The 22,827-nt window shown below is 40.3% G+C and overlaps 1 protein-coding gene across 1 annotated transcript in view; it reads right to left on the bottom strand.

Annotated features, from left to right (window-relative positions):
• Window positions 1-22,552, bottom strand: part of CFAP91 (cilia and flagella associated protein 91) — a 62,174-nt gene extending 39,622 nt beyond the window's left edge. The window contains exons 1-4 of the mRNA XM_064267657.1: window positions 22,395-22,552; window positions 21,373-21,456; window positions 9,552-9,733; window positions 2,387-2,564 (exon numbers count right to left, since the gene is read on the bottom strand). Of these exons, the coding sequence (XP_064123727.1) occupies window positions 2,387-2,564; window positions 9,552-9,733; window positions 21,373-21,456; window positions 22,395-22,528 (578 nt within the window). The 5' untranslated portion in view covers window positions 22,529-22,552. The remainder of the gene's footprint in view (window positions 1-2,386; window positions 2,565-9,551; window positions 9,734-21,372; window positions 21,457-22,394) is intronic.
• Between the last annotated feature and the right edge of the window lie 275 nt (window positions 22,553-22,827).

The following is a 22,827-nucleotide window of genomic DNA, read 5'->3' as shown; positions in this document are numbered from 1 at the left end:
GAGAGAGTGGAGGGAGAGAGCAGGCTGTCTCATTAGGGGGAGAGTAATTGGGAGTGTGTAGCAAGGTGTATCAGTTTTTGTGTGAGAGACTGACTTGATTTGTAAACTTTCACTTAAAGCACAATAAAAATTATTAAAAAAAAAAGAAGCACTGCTATAGTGAAAAAAAAAATTTTTTTTTTTTTGTAGGCATATAAACCAACATTTACAACACAAGGAGATAAACACCAATCTAGAACAATGAAAAGATTTCTGTGAAAGAAGAAAAAAAAAGAACACTTATGTGTAGCAAGACCCACAGTGGAGGGAGGCGGAAGCTTGGGAAAGGTGGAAAAGGCTTCCTTAGAGGAGCCAGTAACTTAGCAGAGTCTTGAGGACAAGCAAGGATTGAGATTTGCCACACTGACAACGGAGAAGCAAGGCGTTGGTGGAGAGGGACCAAAGTACAACTTGAATAGACTAGAGGCTGAGCAAACACATCACGCTGGCAGGGCTTCTCAAGGAAAATACATGGGAGGGTGGGGGAATAGTGACAAATGGGAATGAAGAGGCAGTCCCTTTTAAAGGTAGGCCACACACCATTCTCACGTTTCTTTCTAGAGTTTGAATGCTGAGGTTCAGCTCTCACCTTCTCTACTTCAGTTTCAACTGTAAAATGGAGACAATAATAGTATCCACCAATAAGGTTATTGCGAGCATTAAATGAGTTAATGTATTCAAAGCGCTGGAACAGTAGTTCTCAAACCTGAGTGTATATCAGAAGACTCTAGGGAGCTCGTCACAACACAAATCCCGAGTCAGTAGGTCTGAGGTGGGGCCGGAGAATCTGCATTTCTAACAAGTTTCCCGGTAACACTGATGCGGCTGGTCTGGGACCACACTTTGAGAACTATGGGTTCAGAACACTGTCTGGCACATAGTAACGTGCACTATTCATATCATCATCATCACTGATATTGTCTACCGATGGCTTTCTACTCACCCTTCAACACCTGGCCAGGGGTGACCTCCTCTCAGTAGTTTTCCCAAATCTCCACCTCATGCAGAACTAACTGCTTTCTCACCTGAGTTCCCACAGCACTTCATGTATAAAGTGGCACATAACCTGATCCGTCCTACAAGAGAGTGGTTGCGCTCAAGGTCTGTTGCCCCACCCCATGGACTGTAAGGAGCTCTCTCAGGGCACGGACAGCTTCCTGTCCATCCTTGCCTCCCCAGCTCACGGCACAGAACACAGCACACAGGCAGTACTCAAAATACAGTCATTGAAATTATACTCAGTTAACCAAAGTACCTGTTTTCTCAAACGATGTCCTCACTCTAGCAAGATACATTATTACTACTTTTAATGTCCTTCTGAGTTGGAATCGATGCGACGGCAACATATATGTCATTTTTTTTTTTTTTGAGAAGATGCGTATGTCTCCAAATTACATCAAAAAATTTTAAATTCCTACAGACAGGATTGCATTACCTGACACCTACTTAGCCCCAAACACTGTTTTCTATTTAATTGCAAGCTGTTGCCAAAGCATCTCATAGTTTGGATTCAGACTTCATCAGGCATTGCAGAAAGATAAACATATTTTTAATTCAGAACCAAGCTGAGTCCCTGACTCTCTCAGATGTCTGACAGTAAGCACACTGTCAGGGACGCGGTAGCACTGCAACCAGCGATAAAGGGCCTCAGCACAGCCTGGAACAAAGGGCAATCCTGACAAGTTTCCTTGTCACAATTTTTTTGATTCTTGTCATTTGTACATACTCTTCCAGTGACAACCTTATTACTGAAACTATTATCAGTTAAAATGATCGAAAATGCAACCAGAAGTACTTAAACAGGCAGTTATTTATGGGCTGTGAGCTCATCTCTTAACTGAAGAATTCCACAATTTGTCTTTTAAATAGAAAATGCTCCATCAGTTCTAGAAAGAACCCGAGGTGTCCTGACTGTGAGTCCAGTCCCAGAGGGGACAAGAGACAGGACCAGCTGGAGGTGGGACAAGAAGTGGGCCAGGTCTAGGATGGTGGCACTGGCAATGAACAGGAACAGAGAGTCTGAAAGATATTCTGCAGAAATCAGTGGGATGCAGAGACAGTCTAGGTAGATACTAAAGAAAAAAGGGAAGAAAAGAAAAAAAGATTGCCTCAAGGAATTGTTTAAATCTGGGTTCCCTGGTGAGCTTCTTCCCACATAAAGAGCACATTATACATTTTAATGTAATTGAAGAAAGAATTATAAAGAAAGGCCTAGAAACCTGATTTCCTAGTTCAGCAGGCTGAGGATTGCTTTTAAACCCATGCATTGGGAAAAGTGTTACAGATAAAAAGTATTAACATCGCTTCCATCAGTGCAAGAACACTTGTCTGGGTGACTGTAACCTACTTTTGAATCTCCTGCTCTCTGAAGGCCCACTCCTTCCTCTCCATGGCACTCATCATCCTCCGCCTCTTCTCATACTGGGTGGTGTCAGTCAGAAGGGGAAGGGTGGCTTCCCAAGTGCGCTTCTCCCGGGCCCGTTCTATCATCTCCACCTCGGCTTGTCCGGCTGGGAGCCCTCGGCCTTGAGGAGAAAGCAGCAAGAACACGTTAGAAATAAGGGGGTAAACTCACGTACCTGCCAGGATATCATTTACTTCCTTCTGGCTCCTATCCTCTAAATTCAAGTGTTGTTGCTGGTAGACGCTGTCTAGTCAACAACATAAACAGTGACTGTACACGTGGGCCTCGCCAGATGGAAGACACAGGAAATTTAAAGGTGATGACAGGAAGAAATATGAAGAAAATTCCTCCAGATGTGCCTCGCGGTTTGTGTTGGTTGTACCCCCCACTGCTTTTTGTTGGTAATGAAGCTATAAGACAGTCTGGTTGCATCTATGATGCCGGAAAGTATTTGAAGAATATTGACAGATGACTGAGTAATCACACCTTGGAAGGCCCTTTATTAGGTAAATCTATATTATGAGATACAAAGAAATATCAAGGTCCTGAGGTGGGAAAATATGATGAAGGGCAGGGAATTTGTTGGACCAAGATAAAAAAACAGAATTTTTTGTAACAGCTGGGAATTCATCATATTTGCATTTTACCCTGTTATAACCCTTAAATTTCCTGATCAGTCCAGAGACACTGGCTGAGACCCGACCTTACTTATGCCTCCCTGGGCCAAATTTTAGGGTCCCCATCATACTCTGGTGGCTACCAAACCCACTGCCGTCAAGTCGATTCCGACTCATAGCGACCCTATAGGACACAGTAGAACTGCCCCATAGGGTTTCCAAGGAGCGCCTGGCGGATTTGAACTGCCGACCTCTTGGTTAGCAGCTGTAGCACTTATCCACTACGCCATCAGGGTTTCCCTCTGGTGGCTAGTACCTTTAAAGGTAGCCTTGATTTACTGCATCATCCTTTTGGAACCAAGAGTGAGAGATGGAAATGAGGGGCTATAATGGGTTCCTATTTGGTCCCTATACCCAATAAACACGATAATCCTGTGTATGTTGTGTTATGGAATATTTATTCATTCAATCTTCCATTTCACTAATTTACTCTTTGGCTCTGTGTATTTTATTTCAAAATCTACACTTTTCCTTCCTAATGATTCCAACTGGTTCTTTTTTATAACCTTCGTTCTTGTTTTCATTGTTGTTATCCTCCCTTTATCTCTTTGAGGATATAAAAAATACTTTCCAAATCCTTTCCAGATTATTGCATTTGCTCTATTTCTTCCGGGATTTATTCTTCCATTCCCCTTATTTATTTATTTTTTTGTGGGTAACTCCTGGTATCTGTGGTCCTTAGGTGCTTTGTAATTTTAGGGTTGAGATCATCTACAGATTTCTCTCATGAGCACCCTGGGCACTACCACTCTTTGACCTGGCAAGATAGGCTCCTCCGAGGCCTCATTCTTTACAGCCCTTCTTGTACTTATATGGTGAGGAGTCCATGGGATCATACCCACCTGGAGCTACTCTCACCCTTAGAGACCCCGAAGTTCCTTGCACTAAATGGGTCTTTTCCAAGGATTCAGACTCATGAAACAGACTATGCCACTGTTTTTGCACTCTTAAGCCCAAAGAGTGGCCAAGCAGCACCTGCTGGCAGGGATGTGTGAACGACAGAGACTGGAAAAGCAAGCTGGAGTGTGATCACATGCATGCATGCCACATCCTTACGATGTGAAACATAGCCAGAGGTGAGAAGAGTAAAGGGAAAACCAGAGGCAGGCTCTCCTCTTGCCACACATTCTAGCAAGGAATACCAAGATGTCTAAGAATTCTAAATCTAAACTTATCCTTTTAGCTTGTTAAAAAGATATACTATGGAAGGAGAAAGATAGGACATATTTTACTCAACATTTGTTAGCTTGATTCATCATTTTTAAATATTTAGACATGTGGTGGAGCCCTGGTGGCGCGGTGGTTAAGAGCTAAGGCTGCTAACCAAAAAGGTAAGCAGTTCAAATCTACCAGTCGATCCTTGGAAACTTTACAGGGCAATTCTATTCTGTCCTATCAGGTTGCCGTGAGTTGGAACTGACTTGACGACACCTAACAACAACAGACATGTGGTATGTGGTCCTCCATTTGAACCCCTGGCCAGGGCCCCACAAATGGTAGGAGTAGGCCTGACTTAAAGAAGTTTTGTTGAAGCTATGACCTCAGTTCTACCTGGGGTGGAGCTCCAGATTAGGCTTTAGGCCTGGTAAAGCATTTCTGAGCCTCCACATGGGTTTCTTACTTTAGAGGACCTGGCTTTGGCCCTCCTGCGGCTCAATGTTAAGCCTCTACCACCAAGAGGAGAAACCCGAATCCCCAGGTAGGAGTACCTGGCTCAACTCTGGCCATAATCTTAAGCTGGCAGCCCCATCTATGTGCAGGACAAAGGTTGTTCCCTCTCCAGTTTAGGAAGTAGCTCAGGTCTGAGGCCTGACCATTCACAGGCCATTTGACTTCAGCACCATCAAAGATTCCCAGATATTTCTTTGTTTTAGAAAGAAGTCTCCATTTCCAGGCTAAGGAGATTTTCTTCCTTGTTTTTAAGTGTAACTATATGCTTATTAATTTTGAACTCTTCTTTATATTTTTTATGTGTATAGAGCAGTAGGGGAAGGTTTCAGTATATTTTTAATCCATCATCTAGACCTGAAAGTAGGGGCTCTGCTTTAAAGCACGGCTGTCAAGAATACAAAATCTGATTCATAAAGTGAGCCAGGAAACAAGAACCAGAACCGGAGCCCAGATATGGACATCTTCTTTACCTGTGACATAGACGTGATCACAGCGCTCCGTTACGGTGCGGGAAACAAAAGTGATCTGCTTTTATTGCTCTATGTTTTGTTGTGTATATTTCCCCACAATAAAATTTTTTTTCCATTTTTTTAAAGTAATCTACTCTTATTTTTTTTTATTTGTTGTGCTTTAGGTGAAAGTTTAAGAGCAAATTAGTTTTTCATTGAACGATTAATATACGAATTGTTTTGCGACATTTGTTGCCAACCCTGCCATATGTCAACACTCTCCCCTTCTTGACCTCAGGTTCCCCATTTCCATTTCTCCAGTTTTTCTGTCCCTTCCTGTCTTCTTGTCTTTGCTTTTGGGCTAGTGTGCCCATTTAGCCTCATACACATGGTTGAACCGTGTGTGTTATTGTTTGTTTCATAGGCCTGCCTAATCTTTGGCTGAAGGGTGAACTTCAGAAGGGGCTTCAGTTCTGAGTTAAAGGGTGTCCAGGGGCCATACTCTCAGGGTTTCTCCAGTCTCTGTCAGAACAGTAAGTGTGGTCTTTTTTTGTGAGTTAGAATTTTGTTCTACATTTTTCTCCTGCTCTGTCTGAGACCCTCTATTGTGATTCCTGTCAGAACAGTCAGTGGTGGTAGTCGGGCACCATCTAGTTGTTCTGGACTCAGTCTGGTGGAGGCTGTGGCAGTCATGGCCCATTAGTCCTTCAGGCTAATCTTTCCCTTGTGTCTTTGGTTTTCTTCATTCTCCTTTGCTCCAAACAGGGTGGGACCAGTAACTGTATCCTAGGTGGCCACTCACAAGCTTTTAAGGCCCCAGACACTACTCACCAAAGTAGGATGTAGAACACTTTCTTTATAAACTATGAGCTAGATGTCCCCTGAGATCATGGTCCCCAGCCCTCGGCCTAGTAATTAGGTCCCTCAGGGAGTCTGGATGCGTCTATGAAGCTTCTATAACTTTGCCTTGGTCAAGTTGTGGTGACTTCCTCATTATTGTGTACCATAATCTACTTTTAATAAAAAATCATTATTGTAGATCAGCTATCTCCATGTCCTTGAATGAGTCCATTAACCTCTCTGGTTCTGTTTTCCTAGCTGCAACCAAGAGAGTTAGACAAGCTAATTTCTAGCCATTTTGAAACGCTCCCTTCTCTTATTACTTTTATAGTTTCACTAATACAGTCTTAGGTTAGATTTTATTATATCCTAACAGTGAACTTGTGACCCTAAAAGTTATTTAGCATTTCAGATACAATATCAAAAGAAATCATCCAAACGAGCCAATTTTGGGATAACAGTAGTGTCTAAAATACTTTCAGCTCTTGTTTTTGAGCGGTCGCTGCAAAGAGAGCGGTTCTGAAAAGCTGCATATTTATTTTTCCCCTTGGACTTGATTTTGAAAAAAATGTTAGTTTAATTATTCCGGAAAAATTGTGACACAGAAAGAATATGGGCAATCCACCAAAGACACGTACGGACTCGAGGGACCCAGCAGTCTCTGCCTCTTCTCGTGGAGGTGGAATCTAGAAGAGTGTTACCAGAAAGACCTGTCCATTTAAAAGCATGCTGTGTCAGCATCCTAAGGCATACAAGCACCTGACGAGAAGTATGGAAATTGGAGGGGGAGGGGAGAAGGAACCCACTCATCATCTAGGTGCCCTAACGATTATCTGAGGGGAATTTTTCCTTCTAGTCTTTTTATAGGCATTCTTTTTCATAGTTATAAATATATGTATAAATTTGTATCCTGGCTATTTTATTAAACCTTACATTATTCAAATGTCATGCCGCTTATCATTGTAACTGTGCTGTTTTTCTTTTAATAGGACTATACATAAATTGAAAAAAATATATCTTTCCAATCTGCTTCACTCTTTTTTATTACCTACGGGCCCTTAAAAAAGCCATTAAAATTTTGCACTCTGTGCTCTAAGAAATATTTAGTTTGGTTATCACGGTATAATTTGGTTTCTATCGTGTGCCTCACTGTAGCCCTTGTACCTTGGTAGGAATTTAAAGCTGGACAAATGAACCACCAGAGTGGGATGCGCCTGTAGCTGAGACAACGGTACCAATGGGCAGACTTCTTTGTTAAAGCTAATAATATTTATTCCATCCAGTGGTGGAATGAAATATTAGATTCTTTTTTACTTTTCCCATCAAACTAGATTCCAGCTAAATAATTCTGTGGAGAAGACGATAAGGAGTGTCAAGTATATTGAATATTAGAATGAATGGCCTGGCTCACTTTCAACTCAATTACCATTCTATCAGTAACCGTTAAAAAAGAAGATAAAACATAGTCTTTGAAACTGGTACCTCTGCTCGTTAAGAAAGCTAAACATTAAAGCACACTCTTATGACTCATTCTCAATTGAGATTGTACAATTAACAAAGGGATACTATCTGAGAAACCTTACATCTGATATTCTTCTGTGTTCATTCTAGGACACGATATCTATTTAAAATGACTTCTTTTTAACATAATTTTTGCATTTCTGCAGAATATAATAGATCAATTCTGACATTAAAATTTTTACATGACTAAGTGAACTATAAAAATCTGATTTTTAAGATCTGCTAAAGTGACAGACTAGCTATCTCAAATATTCCAAAGCTATATAAGTGCTGGGTGGGGAGAAGAAGGGACAAACCATGGAATATTATAAGTTGACTAAACTACCAAAAAACAGCTTTCAGAATTTAGCTATTAATCTCTAGTCTACTCAGACTTACACAGACCTAGAGTACACACTGAAAGAAATTAAGGACAGCATAAATTAAACCTTAACCCAGAAAGCTAGTGTCAGTTCATCTTTGCTGATTTATCTTCTCCCTGCCTGTCAATTGCTGCGATCTTATAAGGCTGCTTCATTATAACAAAACCTTAAGTGGAAACCTAAAGCTGGAGCTTACATATACTTTTTTTCCCACTCATTGCTAGATGAAAACAGAAGGTTAAAATGCCATTGTAAACAACTAAATGAGAGGTACTAGGTAAATCATTTGTGTTGGTGACAAGGTGTTGGTACCTCTAAGAAAGAAAACACTGTGAAGCTCCTCTTTTGAAAGTATGCTTAAATAAGCTATTATTTAAAGCTTGAGAAGTTGTTGAAAAGCTAGAGAGTTGGTTTGGTATAAAGCAAGCTCAGGGAGGTACGGGGTATGGCACAACCCTGGGAGCAGGGGCCCCTAGTTCTGTGGCTAACTATGCAGCCCTGAATAAGCCTTGGTGCCTTATTCAATAGAGTGAGCTGAAGGGGACTAGCTCTAAACACCTCCCTGAATCCTCGCACACCACCAAACGCAAACAATACGGTGCAGGTGGGCAAAAACCAGAAAGTCAAAAGAATTTAAATCTACATGCTTTCCATTCATAATAGGATATCCTCCAATTTGTGTTTCTAAATGTCAAACTTGACATTTTTTTCCTTGCTTCTCCCTATTCCCAGGCCCTTACAGATAACTTAAGATGCTGGATACCTATTAGCTTGCTGTTTAATTAAAGCAGTAAGTAATGAACTATATTCTAATAAAGCCACAGCTCAAACAAATTCTTGAACAAAGAAGAGCCCATATTTTAAAAAGGTCTAAAACTATTTCCAATTTTATTAAGAATTTTTAACAGTCAAAGCAATTACATGGAAGTAACACCCCTATAAGAAAGCAACTTGCTTAAAAAGATTAATAGAGTAACAGGCTATATGTTTTGAATACATGATTTTTCTTTCAAAACAGTTTATTCTCTACAATCAATAAAGTACTATTAGCATAACGAGTTGTGAGAATTGAGTAAAACAATGCAAAACATATATATAATAATATGTCTACTGTCAACTTCATACGACCTTTTGAATATTCCAATGAAATAAATTATATGAGAGCTTTTATAAACCATAAGACAGTTTGGCAAAATAAGATATAATTATTACATATATATGAACATACATTAAATATTATACACTCAAACTGATGTGTGAAGAAGGAATATGGAGGGCTCAATGAAAAGGAGTTGATTCCTTGGGAGAAACAGGTGGGAGAAGGGAGGTAAGTATTCAGGTAAAGTAGCTACAAAATTAAACTGAAATATAACTAGCTTCAGGGACAGAGCACAACAAACCCACATACAAGGAAAAAGAACTATCTTTCTTTGAATGAAAGTAGCAAAAAAATTATGAGTCTATGAAGTGACTCTGTTGAGCAAAACACTTTAAATAGCACCACTTTAAACCACAGTTGACTCTATGTGTGTCATTTCTAGAACTCCATACTGTCACTTGCAAATATTAAAAATAATTACCAACTCACCCCAAGTTAGAGTAGCCAGGGTCAGGAGCTCAGGGACTGAGTCCTGACACACTACGTATTCAGGAGAATAAGGATCTGTCTGGACTTCAGAGTCCCGGTAATCGGTCTGAGTGCCCACAGCACATTTTGAAGGGATGGGTGGGTACTTAGTAGAGGCAGGAGGAAAAGTATATGGTTCTGCCCTAAAAGGGGAAAATTATTTTAAAAATTAAAACTTGATAGGTTCAGTTAGAATACTATATAACCAAAAAAAACCAAACCTGTTGCCGTCGAGTTGATTCTGACTCATAGCAACCCTATAGGACAGAGTAGAACTGCCCCATAGCGTTTCCAAGGAGCACCTGGCGGATTCGAACTGCCGGCCCTTTGGTTAGCAGCCATAGTACTTAAGCACTATGCCACCAGGGTTTCCAGAATACTATATATATATAAAAAAAAATAGTCAAGTAGAAATACAGAGCTTCACTAATTCCATCCCCTCCTTTAAATGCTGATAGACGCAAAGTTATAAATCCATTGGATTAGGCCCTATAATCTTTAGAGAATTGTCTTGTTAACATCACCTCTGCCAAATTACGGAGGGGGTACAAAAATAAAAACAAACAAACAAACCCTGTGCATTCACAAAAGAGCCTATTTCTATGTGTATCATTGGGCAAGGGTAGAGTACAGGGCTATAAAAGGTGGACTCTAGAATGTCATGTAGTAACCCCTGAACCTGTTCAGAATTGCTACAATCCCTGGTGTCTTTCTTTTCTGCAGTCAATCACACACTCAAGCTTAGTAGTTCCCCTGCAGGAACACAGGAGCAGAGAAAAGAGAAGAAACGCTTGCTGCTTTTTTAAAAGGTTTTTCTGGATAGATGACTCAATAATAAATGCTGGGATCCCTTGGTTAACCACGTGGAAAGTTACCTCACCCCTTGCAAAAAAAAAATAAATTCCAGGTATTTTAAAAACTTTAATGTAAAAATGAGACTTTGAAAGCACTAATAGGAAGCATGAGTAGATATATATATATCATCTTTGAGTGATCCCCAAAAACAAAACAAAACAAAAACAAACCCACGGCTGTCAAGTCAATTCCAACTCATAGCGACCCTGTAGGGCAGAATAGAGCTGCCCTGCAGGGTTTTCAAGGCTATACACCTTTTCAGAAGCAGATTGACACATCTTCCTCCCACAGAGCAGCTTGTGGGCTCAAACTGTCAACCTTTCAGTTAGCAGATGAGCGCTTAACCACAGCACTGCCATGAAGGAAATCTTTTTAAGCATAATCAAGAGCCAGAAACTATACAAAGAAATTTAAGTTTAAACTTCTCTACCTCAAAATACGAATAAATTTAAAAGACAGATGACAAACTGAGGAGAGATTTTGCAACATCTTTATGATAAAAAGTTAAATCGCCTTTCTACATAAAAAGTTTTGTAAATAAAGAAGACAGTTGGCTTCTCCACAGACAAATGGGCAAAAGACCATTCACAAAACAAGAAATAAAACTGCTAACAAACAAATGAAAAGACAATGAACATAACTAGTAATCCACGAAAAGTAAATTAAAACAGCAAGATGCTCTGTTATTACATATGACCTAAACAACACTGGTGGTGCAGTGGTTAGGCGCTCTGGCTGATAGCCAAAAGGTCGGCAGCTGGAATCCATCAGGCGCTCCTTGGAAACTCAATGGGGCAGTTCTACTCTGTTCAGCAGGGTCACTATGAGTGAAAACCAGCTCGATGGCAATGGGTTTGGTTTTGCTTTTTGGTAAGCAAAGAGTAAACAGATTGAAAGTACCTAGCATTGATAAAATTGTAGAGAAACAGGAATTCTCATAAACTGTTAATGGAGATACAAATTGGTACAACAAAGAGATGGTTCCATTAAAAAAAAAAAGTCAGAGGCAATGGGAGCCTGCTTACGTATGAACACAGCATATCAGCTTAGCTCTAAAAAAATATAATTCAAGCCATAATAAGAAGCACTTATTTGGATGTTGAATCTGAGAGGCAACAAGTACATTAAATTGTTTTTAATGCAGAATTCTCACTGGTGTTGAAATCATTTTTCATCAGTTGCTATGAATTTCTAATACATATGGACAATATAGGATGTTTATGGTCTTACATTTTCAGAAGAAATTATTCTACTATTAGAAATTCTAGTAGGGGAAGTAGCAATCCGGCTTTACATCATCCCAGGTCATATAGTATAGTCATCATTAGCCAAAATCAAGAGAATAAATGATTGCTTTGCCAAATTGAATAATTACATATTTGAACCATGTGAACAAATGTATAATGACTACGTTGTTGTTAGGTGCCGTCGAGTCGGTTCTGACTCATAGCGACCCTATGCACAACAGAACGAAACACTGCCCAGTCCTGAGCCATCCTTACAATCATTGTTATGCTTGAGCTCAGTGTTGCACCCACTGTGTCAATCCACCTTGTTGAGGGTCTTCCTCTTTTCCGCTGACCCTGTGCTCTGCCAAGCATGATGTCCTTCTCCAGGGACTGATCCCTCCTGACGATATGTCCAAAGTATGTAAGATGCAGTCTCGCCATCCTTGCTTCTGAGGAGCATTCTGGCCGCACTCCTTCCAGGACAGATTTGTTCGTTCTTCTGGCAGTCCATGGTATATTCAGTATTCTTTACCAATACTACAATTCAAAGGCATCAACTCTTCTTTGGTCTTCCTTATTCATTGTCCAGCTTTCACATGTATATGATGTGACTGAAAAATATAATGACTATGATAAGGTTTAATAAAACCTTCTAAGCTTTCTGATGGCTTAGTATTCTTATAGCTGGCTGAGAGGAGAGGATGCTACCGTGACACAATTGTTGTAACTTACCACACCGTTTCTTTCCTAACTCATTATTTTCTCCAATCTATTCTTTTTTATCCCATTTCAGTTGGTTGTGTTGTTGCTGTTTGGTTCCGACTCATAGTGACCCCATACAACAGAACGAAAGGTTGCTAGGTCCTGCGCCATCCTCACAGTCGTTGCTATGTATGAGCTCATTGTTGCAGTCACTGTGTCAATCCATCTCGTTGAGGGTCTTCCTCTGTTTTGCTGACTCTACTTTACCAAGCATGAAGTCATTCTCCAGGGACTGGTCCCTTCTGATAGCATGTCCAAAGTGCATGAGACAAAGTCTCGCCATCCTTGATTCCAAGGAACATTCTGGCTGTACTTCTTCCAAGACAGACTTGTTTCTACTTCTGGCAGCACATGGTTTATTCAATATTCTTCACCAACACCATAATTCAAAGGCATCAATTCTTCTTCGGTCTTTCTTATTTATCGTTCAGCTTCCCCATGCATATGAGGAGATTAAAAATATCATGGCTTGGATCAGGCACACCTTAGTTCTCAAAGGGACATCTTTGCTTTTCAACACTGTTAAGAGGTCTTTTGTAGCAGATTTGCCCAATGCATCACGTTGTTTGATTTCTTGACTGCCGCTTCCATGGTTGTTGACTGTGGATCCAAGTAAAATGAAATCCCTGACAACTTGAATATTTTCTTCATGTTATGATGTTGCTTATTGGTACAGTAATGAGGATTTTCTTTTTCTTTTTTTATTGTAATTTAGATGAAGGTTTACAGAGCAAACTAGTTTCTCATTAAACAATAACAGACATTGTTTTGTGACATTGGTTGCCAACCCCAAGACATGTCAACAATCTTTCCTTTTCAATCTTCAGTTCTGTTACTAGCTTCCTGTCCCCTCCTGCCTTCCAGTCCTTGCCCCTGGTCTGTTGTGCCCATTTAGTCTCGTTTTGTTTTACGGGCCTGCCTAATCTTTGGCTGAAGGGTGAACCTTGGGAGTGACTTAAGCACTTAGTGAAAAAAGGTATCCAGGGGCCATACTCTCTGCGTTTCTCTAGATCAGTGAGTCTGGTATTTTTTTGTGAGTTAGAATTTTGTTCTGCAGTCATCTCCAGCTCTGCCCAGGACCCTCTATTGTGATCCCTGTCAGAGCAGTTGGTGGTAGTAGCTGGACACCAGCTAGTTGTGGTGGGCTCAGTCTGTTGGAGGCTGTGGTAGTTGTGGTCCATTAGTCCTTTGGACTATCCTTCCCTTGTGTCTTTGGTTTTCTTCATTCTCCCTTGCTCCAGACAGGGTGAGACCAGTGAAGCATCTTAGATGGCCGCTCACTAGCTTTTAAAACCCCAGATGCTACTCACCAAAGTAGGGTGTACAACATTTTCTTTATAAACTATGTTATGCCAATTGAGCTAGATGTCCTCCATCGTTTTCTTCATGTTGAGGTGTAATCCACACCGAAGGCTGTAGTCTTTGGTCTTCATCAGTAAGTGCTTCAAGTCCTCTTCGCTTTCATTAAGCAAGGTTGTTTCATCTGCATATCTCGGGTTGTTAATGAGTCTTCCACCAATCCTGATGCCATGTTCTTCTTCATATAGTCCAGCTTCTCAGATTATTTGTTCAGCATACAGATCGAGTAAGTGTGATGAAAGGATACAACCCTGATGGGCACATTTTCTGATTGTAAACCACACAGTATCCCCTTGTTCTGGTTGAACGACTGCCTCCTCATCTATGTACAGGTTCCTCATCAGCACAGTTAAGTGTTCTGGAATTCCCATTCTTCAGAATGTTATGCACAATTTGATATGATCCAAACAGTCAAATGCCTTTACACAGTCAATAAAACACAGGTAAATGACTTTCTGGTATTCTTTGCTTTCAGCTAAGATCCATCTGATGTCCTCTTCTGAATCTGGCTTGATTTCTGGCAGTTCCCTGTTGATGTACTGCTGCAATATTTTTTGAATGATCTTCAGCAAAATTTTACTTGTGTGTGATATTAATGATATTGTTTGATTATTTCTGTATTCAGTTGGATCACCTTTCTTTAGGATGGGCACATATATAGATCTCTTTCAGTAGGTTAGCCAGGTAGCTGTCTTCCAAATTTCTAGGCATAGACAAGTGAACACCTCCAGAGCTGTGTCTGTTTGTTGAAACATCTCAATTAGTATTGTTAATTCCTGAAGTTCTTCTTTTTAGCCAACACCTTCAGTGCAGCTTGGACTTCTTCCTTCAAAACTGTCAATTCTTGATCATATGCTACCTCCTGCAATATTTGAATGTTGACCAATTCTTTTTGGTACACTGATTGTATTCCTCCACCTTCTTTTGGTGCTTCCTGCAACCTTGAATACATTGTCCATAGGATTCTTCAAAATTGCATCTCAAGGCTTGAATATTTTCTTCAGTTCTTTCAGCTTGAGAAATGCTGAGCATGTTTTTCCCTTTGGTTTTCTAACTCCAAGTCTTTGTACATTTCATTATAATACTTTGTTTTCTGGAGCTGCCCTTTGAAATCTTGTGTTCAGCTCTTTTATTTCATCATTTCTTCTATTTGCTTTAGCTACTCTAGGTTTATGAGCAAGTTTCAGGTCTCTTTTGATGTCCATTTTTTTTCTTTCTTTCTTTTCTTCCTTTTAATGACCTGATTTGCTTTCTTCATAAGTAATATCCTTGATATCATCCCACAACTTGTCTGGTCTTCAGTCATTAGTGTTCAGTGCATCAAATCTGTTCTTGAGATGGTCTCCAAATTCAGGTGGGCTATACTCAAGGTCATATTTTGGCTCTCATGGACTTCTTTTAATTTTCTTCAGCTTCAACTTGACCTTGCATATTGATGGTCTATTCCACAGTCACCCCCTGGCCTTATTCTGACTGATGATATTGAGCTTTTCTGTCATCTCTTTCCATAGATGTAACCAATTTAATTCCTCTGTTTTCCATCTGGTGTGGTCCACATGTATAGTAGCTGTTTATGTTGTTGAAAAAGGTGTTTGCAATGAATAAGTCATTGGTCTTGTAAAAGTCTGTTATGCGATTCCCACATCATTTTGATCACCAAGGTCGTATTTTCCAACTACCAATCCTTTTTCTTTGTTTCCAACCTTCACATTCCAATTACCAGTAACTATCAATGCATCTTTATTGCATGTTTGATCAATTTCAGACTTCAGAAGTTGGTAAAAGTCTTCAATTTCCTCATCTTTGTCATTAGTGGTTGGTGCATAAATTTGTAGGACTGTTGTGTTAACTGATCTTCCTTGTAGCCATATGGATATTACCCTATCACTGACAGTGTTGTACTTCAGAATAGATCTTGAAATGTTCTTTTTGACAGCAAATATGATGCCATTCCTCTTCAATTTATCATTCCTGGCATAGTAGATCATATGCTTGCCTGATTCAAAATGGCCAATACCAGTCCATTTCAGCTCACTAATGCCTAGGATATCAATCTTTGTGTGTTCCATTTCACTTTTTACAACTTCCAATTTTCTTAGACTCATACTTTGTTTTTTCCACATTCTGCTTATCAGTGAATATCTGCAGCTGTTTCTTCTCATTTTGAGTTGTGCCACATCAGCAAATGGAGGTCCTGAAAGCTTGCCTGCATCCACATCCTTAAGGTCGACTCACTTTGAGGAGGTAACACTTCCCCAGCTGTATTTTAAGTGCCTTCCAACCTGAGAGGCTCATCTTCTGGCAATATATCAGACAAAGCTCCACTGCTATTCATAAGGTTTTCACTGGCCAGTTTTTTCATAAGTATAACACCAGGCCCTTATTCCTAGTCCATCTTAGTCTGGAAGCTTCACTGAAACCTATCCATCATGAGTGACCCTTCTAGTACAACAAACTGACAGCTACCCAGACCCAGTGGCGGCTGATTTTAGGGCAGGGTAACATGTGAATAAGAAGGAGCAATGATCCCTTTCCTACTATCTCCCCAACTTCAGTGAGGGCCCAAACCAGAGAGCCCACACATCTGCTCCCTGATGGGATTGATCCCTGCTTTGTCCAGGCTTACAGGCTCTGACTTTGGAGCCCTTGCAGTGGCCACTGCTGCTCTATTCCCCCTGTCTTAGTTATCCAGAGCTGCTCTAACAGAAATACCACAAGTGGATGGCTTTAACGAAGAGAAATTTATTCTCTCGGTCTGGGAGGCTAGAAGTCCGAATTCAGGTCACCAGCTCCAGGGGGAGGTTTTCTCTCTCTGTTGGCTTTGGGGGAAGGTACCTGTCATCAATCTTCCCAGGTTGAGGAGATTTTTAGCACTGGGAACCCAGGTACAGAGGATGCACTATTCTCCTGCTTCTTGTTTCTTGATGGTATGAGGTCCCCAATATGGTAACATCCCTCAGGGTGATCAGCCAGCAACCTGGCGGCAAGTTGATTACACTGGACCACTTCTACCACGGAAAAGGCAGTGGTTTGTTGTTACTGAATAGACACTTGCTCTGGATACGGATTTGCCTTCCCTGCTTCTGCCAAAACTACCATCTGGACTTACAGAATGCTTTATCCATAGTTGTGGCATCCCACACAGTATTGCCTTGGATCAAGGGACTCACTTCACAGCAAATGAAGTGCAGCAGTGGGCCCGTGCTCATGGAATTCACTGGTCTTACCATGTTCCAATCATCCTGAAGCAGCTGGCTTGACAGAATGATGGAATGGCCTTCCAGGGACATAATTACGGTGCCAGGTACCTTGCAGGGCTGGGGCAATGTTCTTCAGGAGGGTGTATATGCTGTAAACAAGCGTCCAATATATGGTGCTGTTTCTCCCATAGCCAGGATTCATGGGTCCAGGAATCAAGGGATAGAAATGGGAGTGGCACCACTGACTATTATCCCTAGTGACCCACTCTCAAAATTTTTGCTTCCTATCCCTGCAACCCAATGTTCTGCAGTTCTAGACATCTTAGTTCCAAAGGGAGGAATGCTCCCACCTGGAGACATGTCACTGATTCCATTGAAATGGAATCTTTGGGCTCCTTATGTCTCTGGATCAACAGGCAAAGAAGGTAGTTACCATACTGGCTGGTGTGACCGATCCTGATTACCAACAGAAATCAGACTGACATTCGGAAATGGAGGTAAAGAAGGGTATGTCTCGAATGCAGGAGATCCCTTGGGGCGTCTCTTAGCTCTGCCATGCCCTGTGATTAAAGTCAACGGAAAACTACAGCAACTCGATTCCTACATGACTGCTAATGGCCCAGACCCTTCAGAAATCTTGGAATTGAGTTAAGAATGCCACCTGGCCACTTTGGGCTCCTTATGCCTCTGGAACAACAGGTAAAGAAGGTAGTTACCATACTGGCTGGTGTGACTGATCCTAATTACTAAGAGGAAATCAGATTTATATTACATAATGGAGGTAAAGAAGAGTATGTCTGGAATGCAGGAGATCCCTTAGGGCATCTCTTAGTACCACGATGCCCCATGATTAAAGTCAATGGAAAACTACAGCAACCCAGTTCCAACATGACTACTAATGGCCCAGATCCTTCAGAAATGAAGGTTTGGGTCACCCCACCAGGCAAAGAACCATGACCAGATGAGGTGCTTGCTGAGGGCAAAGGGAATATGGAATGGGTGGTGGAAGAAGGTAGTTCTAAAAGCAAGTTACAACCACGTGACCAGTTGCAGAGATGAGGACTGTAATTATGGTATTTCTGCCTTGTATGTGTGTTAGTTGTCTCATGTCAGAAGAAAGTTTGACTTTAAAATTGTCTTTATTCAGAGATTATGTGTGGTTTAAGGAGACGTGTACAGGTGCCAAGTTGACAAGGTGTGGACAGTGATCATTAAGGCTGTGTGTCAACTTGGCTGGGCCATGATTCTCAGTGGGTTGGCAGTTATGATGTAGTCTGGCAGTCGTGCAATGATGTGATCACTTCCATGATGAAAATTGATATTATGCGATCACCTCCATAATGAGATCTGCTGTGAGTAGCCAATCAGTTGAAAGGGAGTTTCCTTGAGGGTGTGGCCTGCATTGAATATATGTGGACTCTCTGGCAAGGCTCATGGGCTTTCGCTCGCTGTGGATCCTGCACGTGGTTCCTGTTCGTCTGAGCAGCTTACATGCCATCTTGCCTGCCAATCTTGGGATTCGTCAGTCTTCGCTGCCTGTGAGCAAGGGTCCTGCTGTCTGACCTACCGATTCTTGAGTTCGTCAGCCCCTGCGGTTATGTCAATCAGGAGAAGTCTCCAGACCGACCTACGAATTTGGGACGTTCCAGCCTCTACAACCATGTGAGCCATTTCCTTGATATAAATCTCTTTATATAGATATTTATATGCTTTACTGGTTTTGCTTCTCTAGAGAACCTAGCCTAAGACAACCCCCATCCAGGGCCTTCCTCCTCTACCCTTGCCCAAGCAACAGGAGCATCCATAGTCTGCCGCACCCGCAGTCTTCTAGATTTTTCCTTCCAGCACCAACAAAGCTGCACACAAAGAGCAACTTCACAAGGTTAGCAGATCTGTTACCATGAACTCTACTGTTCATAGTAGAGCTACATAGTGGAATACTTTATGATGTTAACATTTTATCCTCCTTGTCAAGATGCTTTCATAGAGTCTACCCATTTGGTGATCCCATTATTTTCTGCTTGTAATTTTTTGTTGATACCATGTGTTCTCAATAAGATATTAAAGAGTTGTGATATCGAATAACTTTTTTATCACAACTTATATACATTTTATATCAGAACCCAGAATATATATATATACGTGTGTGTGTGTGTGTGTGTATATATATATATATATATATATATCTGAAACAAAAGCTATAAATAAAAAACAACTTACCCATAATACATCTGATACTTTTGGTAAATTTGTACTCATTCTATTTCATTTTTTAAAATGTTGCTCATGACTCATAATCTTCCAATTGTTTGTGATCCACAGTTTTCAAAAATATTGATTTAGATAACTATCTTCTGGAACCAAATATGCAAAGAATAAATAAAATAAATGGAATTAAAAAAAAAAAGTTACTTACTTGGTTACTGAATAAGCAATGGTGAACGGTATCTGCTTACAAAATGGAAAGAAAGGCCTGTGGGAGGAAAAGGAAATGAGAGGGTTATGGGACTTTTGTGTTGGATAAACTCTGAAGTTAATTCTCATATCTAGTATTCATCCCTTAAAATCAGTGAACTTGAATATTCCATATATCAGTGATTCTCAAATTTTAGCATACACAGAATCATTCAGGGGTGGAGAGGTGCTTGTTTAAAATACAAATTTCAAGATTTGGCCCAGAAGATTCAGTAGCTCCAACACCTTCTCTGTAGATGGTAAACAAGCCACCATCACTGAGAAGCAGTGTCTTCAGCTGGCCGTTAACTCCCAGCAACTTCTCAAGTTCCCTGAGATATTCTGAATTTCTCAAAAATTTAGTTTTAAAGTGTTCCCCAAACAGTCTAGGAATTGAGAATACTATAGTTTCGGATTGTCAACATTTCTCTGAAAAAGTCAGCTTCATAAAATAGCCAGAAGGAGCTTGCTTATAAATGATAATGTGGATTACAAATTTACTTTCTCAATGAAGCTTATGTAAGTGTGGTATCAAGAGTATTTTTCTTCCACAGAAGAATCCCTGATCAAAAGGGGGAAAACGTAGAACAGAATTTACAATTCTCATGGACTCTAGACTTTCTGGAGCCATGGAGGGTGGATGAACCCCTGAAACTATTGCCCTGAAATAATCTTTAAACTTAAAATAAAAATATTCCCTGAACTCATCTTAAAACTGAACAATAGGTTAGCTTAACTGGTAAAAAAAAGGCCTGCCTTGAGCATTATGTTCTTTTAAGAACTATCTACATGGGATCAAATTGACAACAGCAACTCGAAAGATTAGATAGGGACCTTAAGGGGCAGTGAGTTTATGTTAACGAGGGAGGAACAACTCAGAAAAGGAAGGTAAGAACAGTTGTACAATTTGAAGAATATAATCAATGTCACTAAATTGTACATGTAGAAACTGTTGAACTGGTGTATGTTTTGCTGTGTATATTCCCAATAACAACAAAATAAACAAAATCCAGATAAGATCTATAGGAAAATCCCCATTTTATTTTTATTTGAACAGAGTGCAATAGTCCCCCTTTATCCAAGGTTCACTTTCTGAGGTTTCAGTCAACCATGGTCTGAAAATGTTAAATGGGTAGTGTGATGAAATCTCACACTGAACACCTCCATCCTGCCCAGGGGCTACATTCACGTAATTTTTATTACAGTATATTGTTATAAATGTTCTATTTTATTATTAGCTATTGTTGTTAATCTCTTATTGTGCCTAATTTATAAATTAAGCTTTATCATAGGTATGTATGTACAGGACAAAACAGAGTATATATGGAGATTGGTACTATCTGCAGCTTCAGGCACCTACAAAGGGTTTTGGAATGTATTCCCCGCTGGTAAGGTGGGGAGACAGTACGTGATTATCACATGAGTATTAATCACAAACATAAGAGTGAATCTTTCGGCTGTGTTGATTTTGACAACATCCATAAAAAGAGAACACTTTCCCACTTTTAACAATTTTCACCCACTTTCCCATTTTCACGATTTTCCCGGCATTATGACTGCCATGGCGTCTCTGCTGTGTCTCACTTCATTTAATGTCTTCGCTTTGTTCTCAAATATACATTCTTACATGCAATCAACACCTCCGAAGTCAGACAGGCTAGCTGAAATCCCAGCTCTGCCACTTGCTGGCTGTATGACTTTGAGCAATTTATTTCTCTCTGGGTCTCAGCTTCCTTACTGGTAGAATGAGAATAAAATATCCTATCTTACATTTCTGTTGTGAAGATTTGATGATATGTATGTAAAGCACCTAAAATAGTGCCTGGCACACTGCCTGCACTTAAAAAATGACAGCTGCTATCATTATGGTGAAAAGGTTCTCCAGTAAAATCAGGGTTCATGTCCATTAATAATTCTTTCTACCTTTCAAAATATTTATAGCGATTCTTTCCAGTAACTTCAGGATCTTCATAAACTTCTTTGGGCATCTGAAAAGAAGGGTCAGATCTAAAATGAAGCAGGAAAACATCATCAAGTCGAAGATATCATTTCCACATATAACTTCTACTTACTATTTATATGTCTATGAAGTAGAAGGCTTGCAGGGAATCACATACTGAGGGCAAAGTCCTCTACAACACACATTTACTGTCCTACATCTTAGACTAGATACAGTCATTTCCCCTCAGTCGGGAAACCAGGAACTAATAAGAGGAAGTAAAAATTGAGAAAAATAATCAATCACACCCCCCCCCCAAAAAAAAAACCATTGCCGTTGAGTCAATTCCAACTCATAATAACCCTACAGGACAGAGAGGAACTGCCCCATATGGTTTCCAAGGCAATAATCTTTATGGAAGCAGACTGCCACATCTTTCTCCCCTGGAGCGGCTGATGGGTTCAAACTGCTGATCTTTCGGGTAACAGCTGAGCACTTTAAGCACTCCCACATACAAAAATGCTCACTTTTCATTAATTTCACATGAAAATAAGTCTTAAAAGGTAATTTTTACATCCAGGCTGAGAGGTATCATTATATTTTCTAATTTACTAAATACAAACTTGTAAATAATTAAAAGAATAAAGAATTCAAGAGACCTGTGCCTAAAAGTGCTTTGGCTGCAAGTCTTCAAAAAATATATTCGGATACCAACAGAAAAGTACACTTGCAATTTCTAAGGTGGTATAACCAGAAAAGAAATTCAGTTACCCTGGTGACAAGTTGCCCTTTGATATAGTCACTCTGACCTTCTGAGAACATCTGCTAACCAGTAAACCTACAACTATTGCCCTTGAATCAGGCTCATTTTGGTCAAACGGGTCTAGAGAGAGAATTTGGGGCCATTAGCCTAGGTATAACAACTTTGCAGTTTTAAATCATACAGAACAAACTAATGAAATTTTTAAGAAGAAAAACACATTTTTAGCAACCACCTGACACTTACGCTGCAAGTTGCCGGAGAGCTTCTTTGCGTTGCTCTTCATACCCTTTCCATTCCCGACTGATGAATGGTGGAACAGGATCCGACTTGTCCCAATTCAGAGAATATCTTGGATAATGGATCAGGTTACTGAACATGGTTCTAAACCTGGGAACTTTTCTCTAACGTTAGGAGAGGCAGATGGGGAGGAAAAGGACCAAATTATACAATTAGATTTTCTAAAGCATTACTTATATTGTAAACTTGAAAGAAAAAAGGGTACAAAATGGTCTGTACAGTGTGTTGTTCTTGGTGCGTGCCATCAAGTTGATTCCAACTCACAGTGACCCTATATGACAGAGTAGAAGTGCCCCATAGGGGTTCCTAGGCTGTAGTCTTTACCAAAGCCGAGCCCAGGTCTTTTCTCCTGTGGAGCAATTGGTGGGTTTGAACCTCT

This window comes from Loxodonta africana, chromosome 1, assembly GCF_030014295.1.
Source record: "Loxodonta africana isolate mLoxAfr1 chromosome 1, mLoxAfr1.hap2, whole genome shotgun sequence".
In the NCBI taxonomy this organism is placed as follows: Eukaryota; Metazoa; Chordata; class Mammalia; order Proboscidea; family Elephantidae; genus Loxodonta; species Loxodonta africana.
This window is presented reverse-complemented; position numbering and strand designations above follow the sequence as displayed.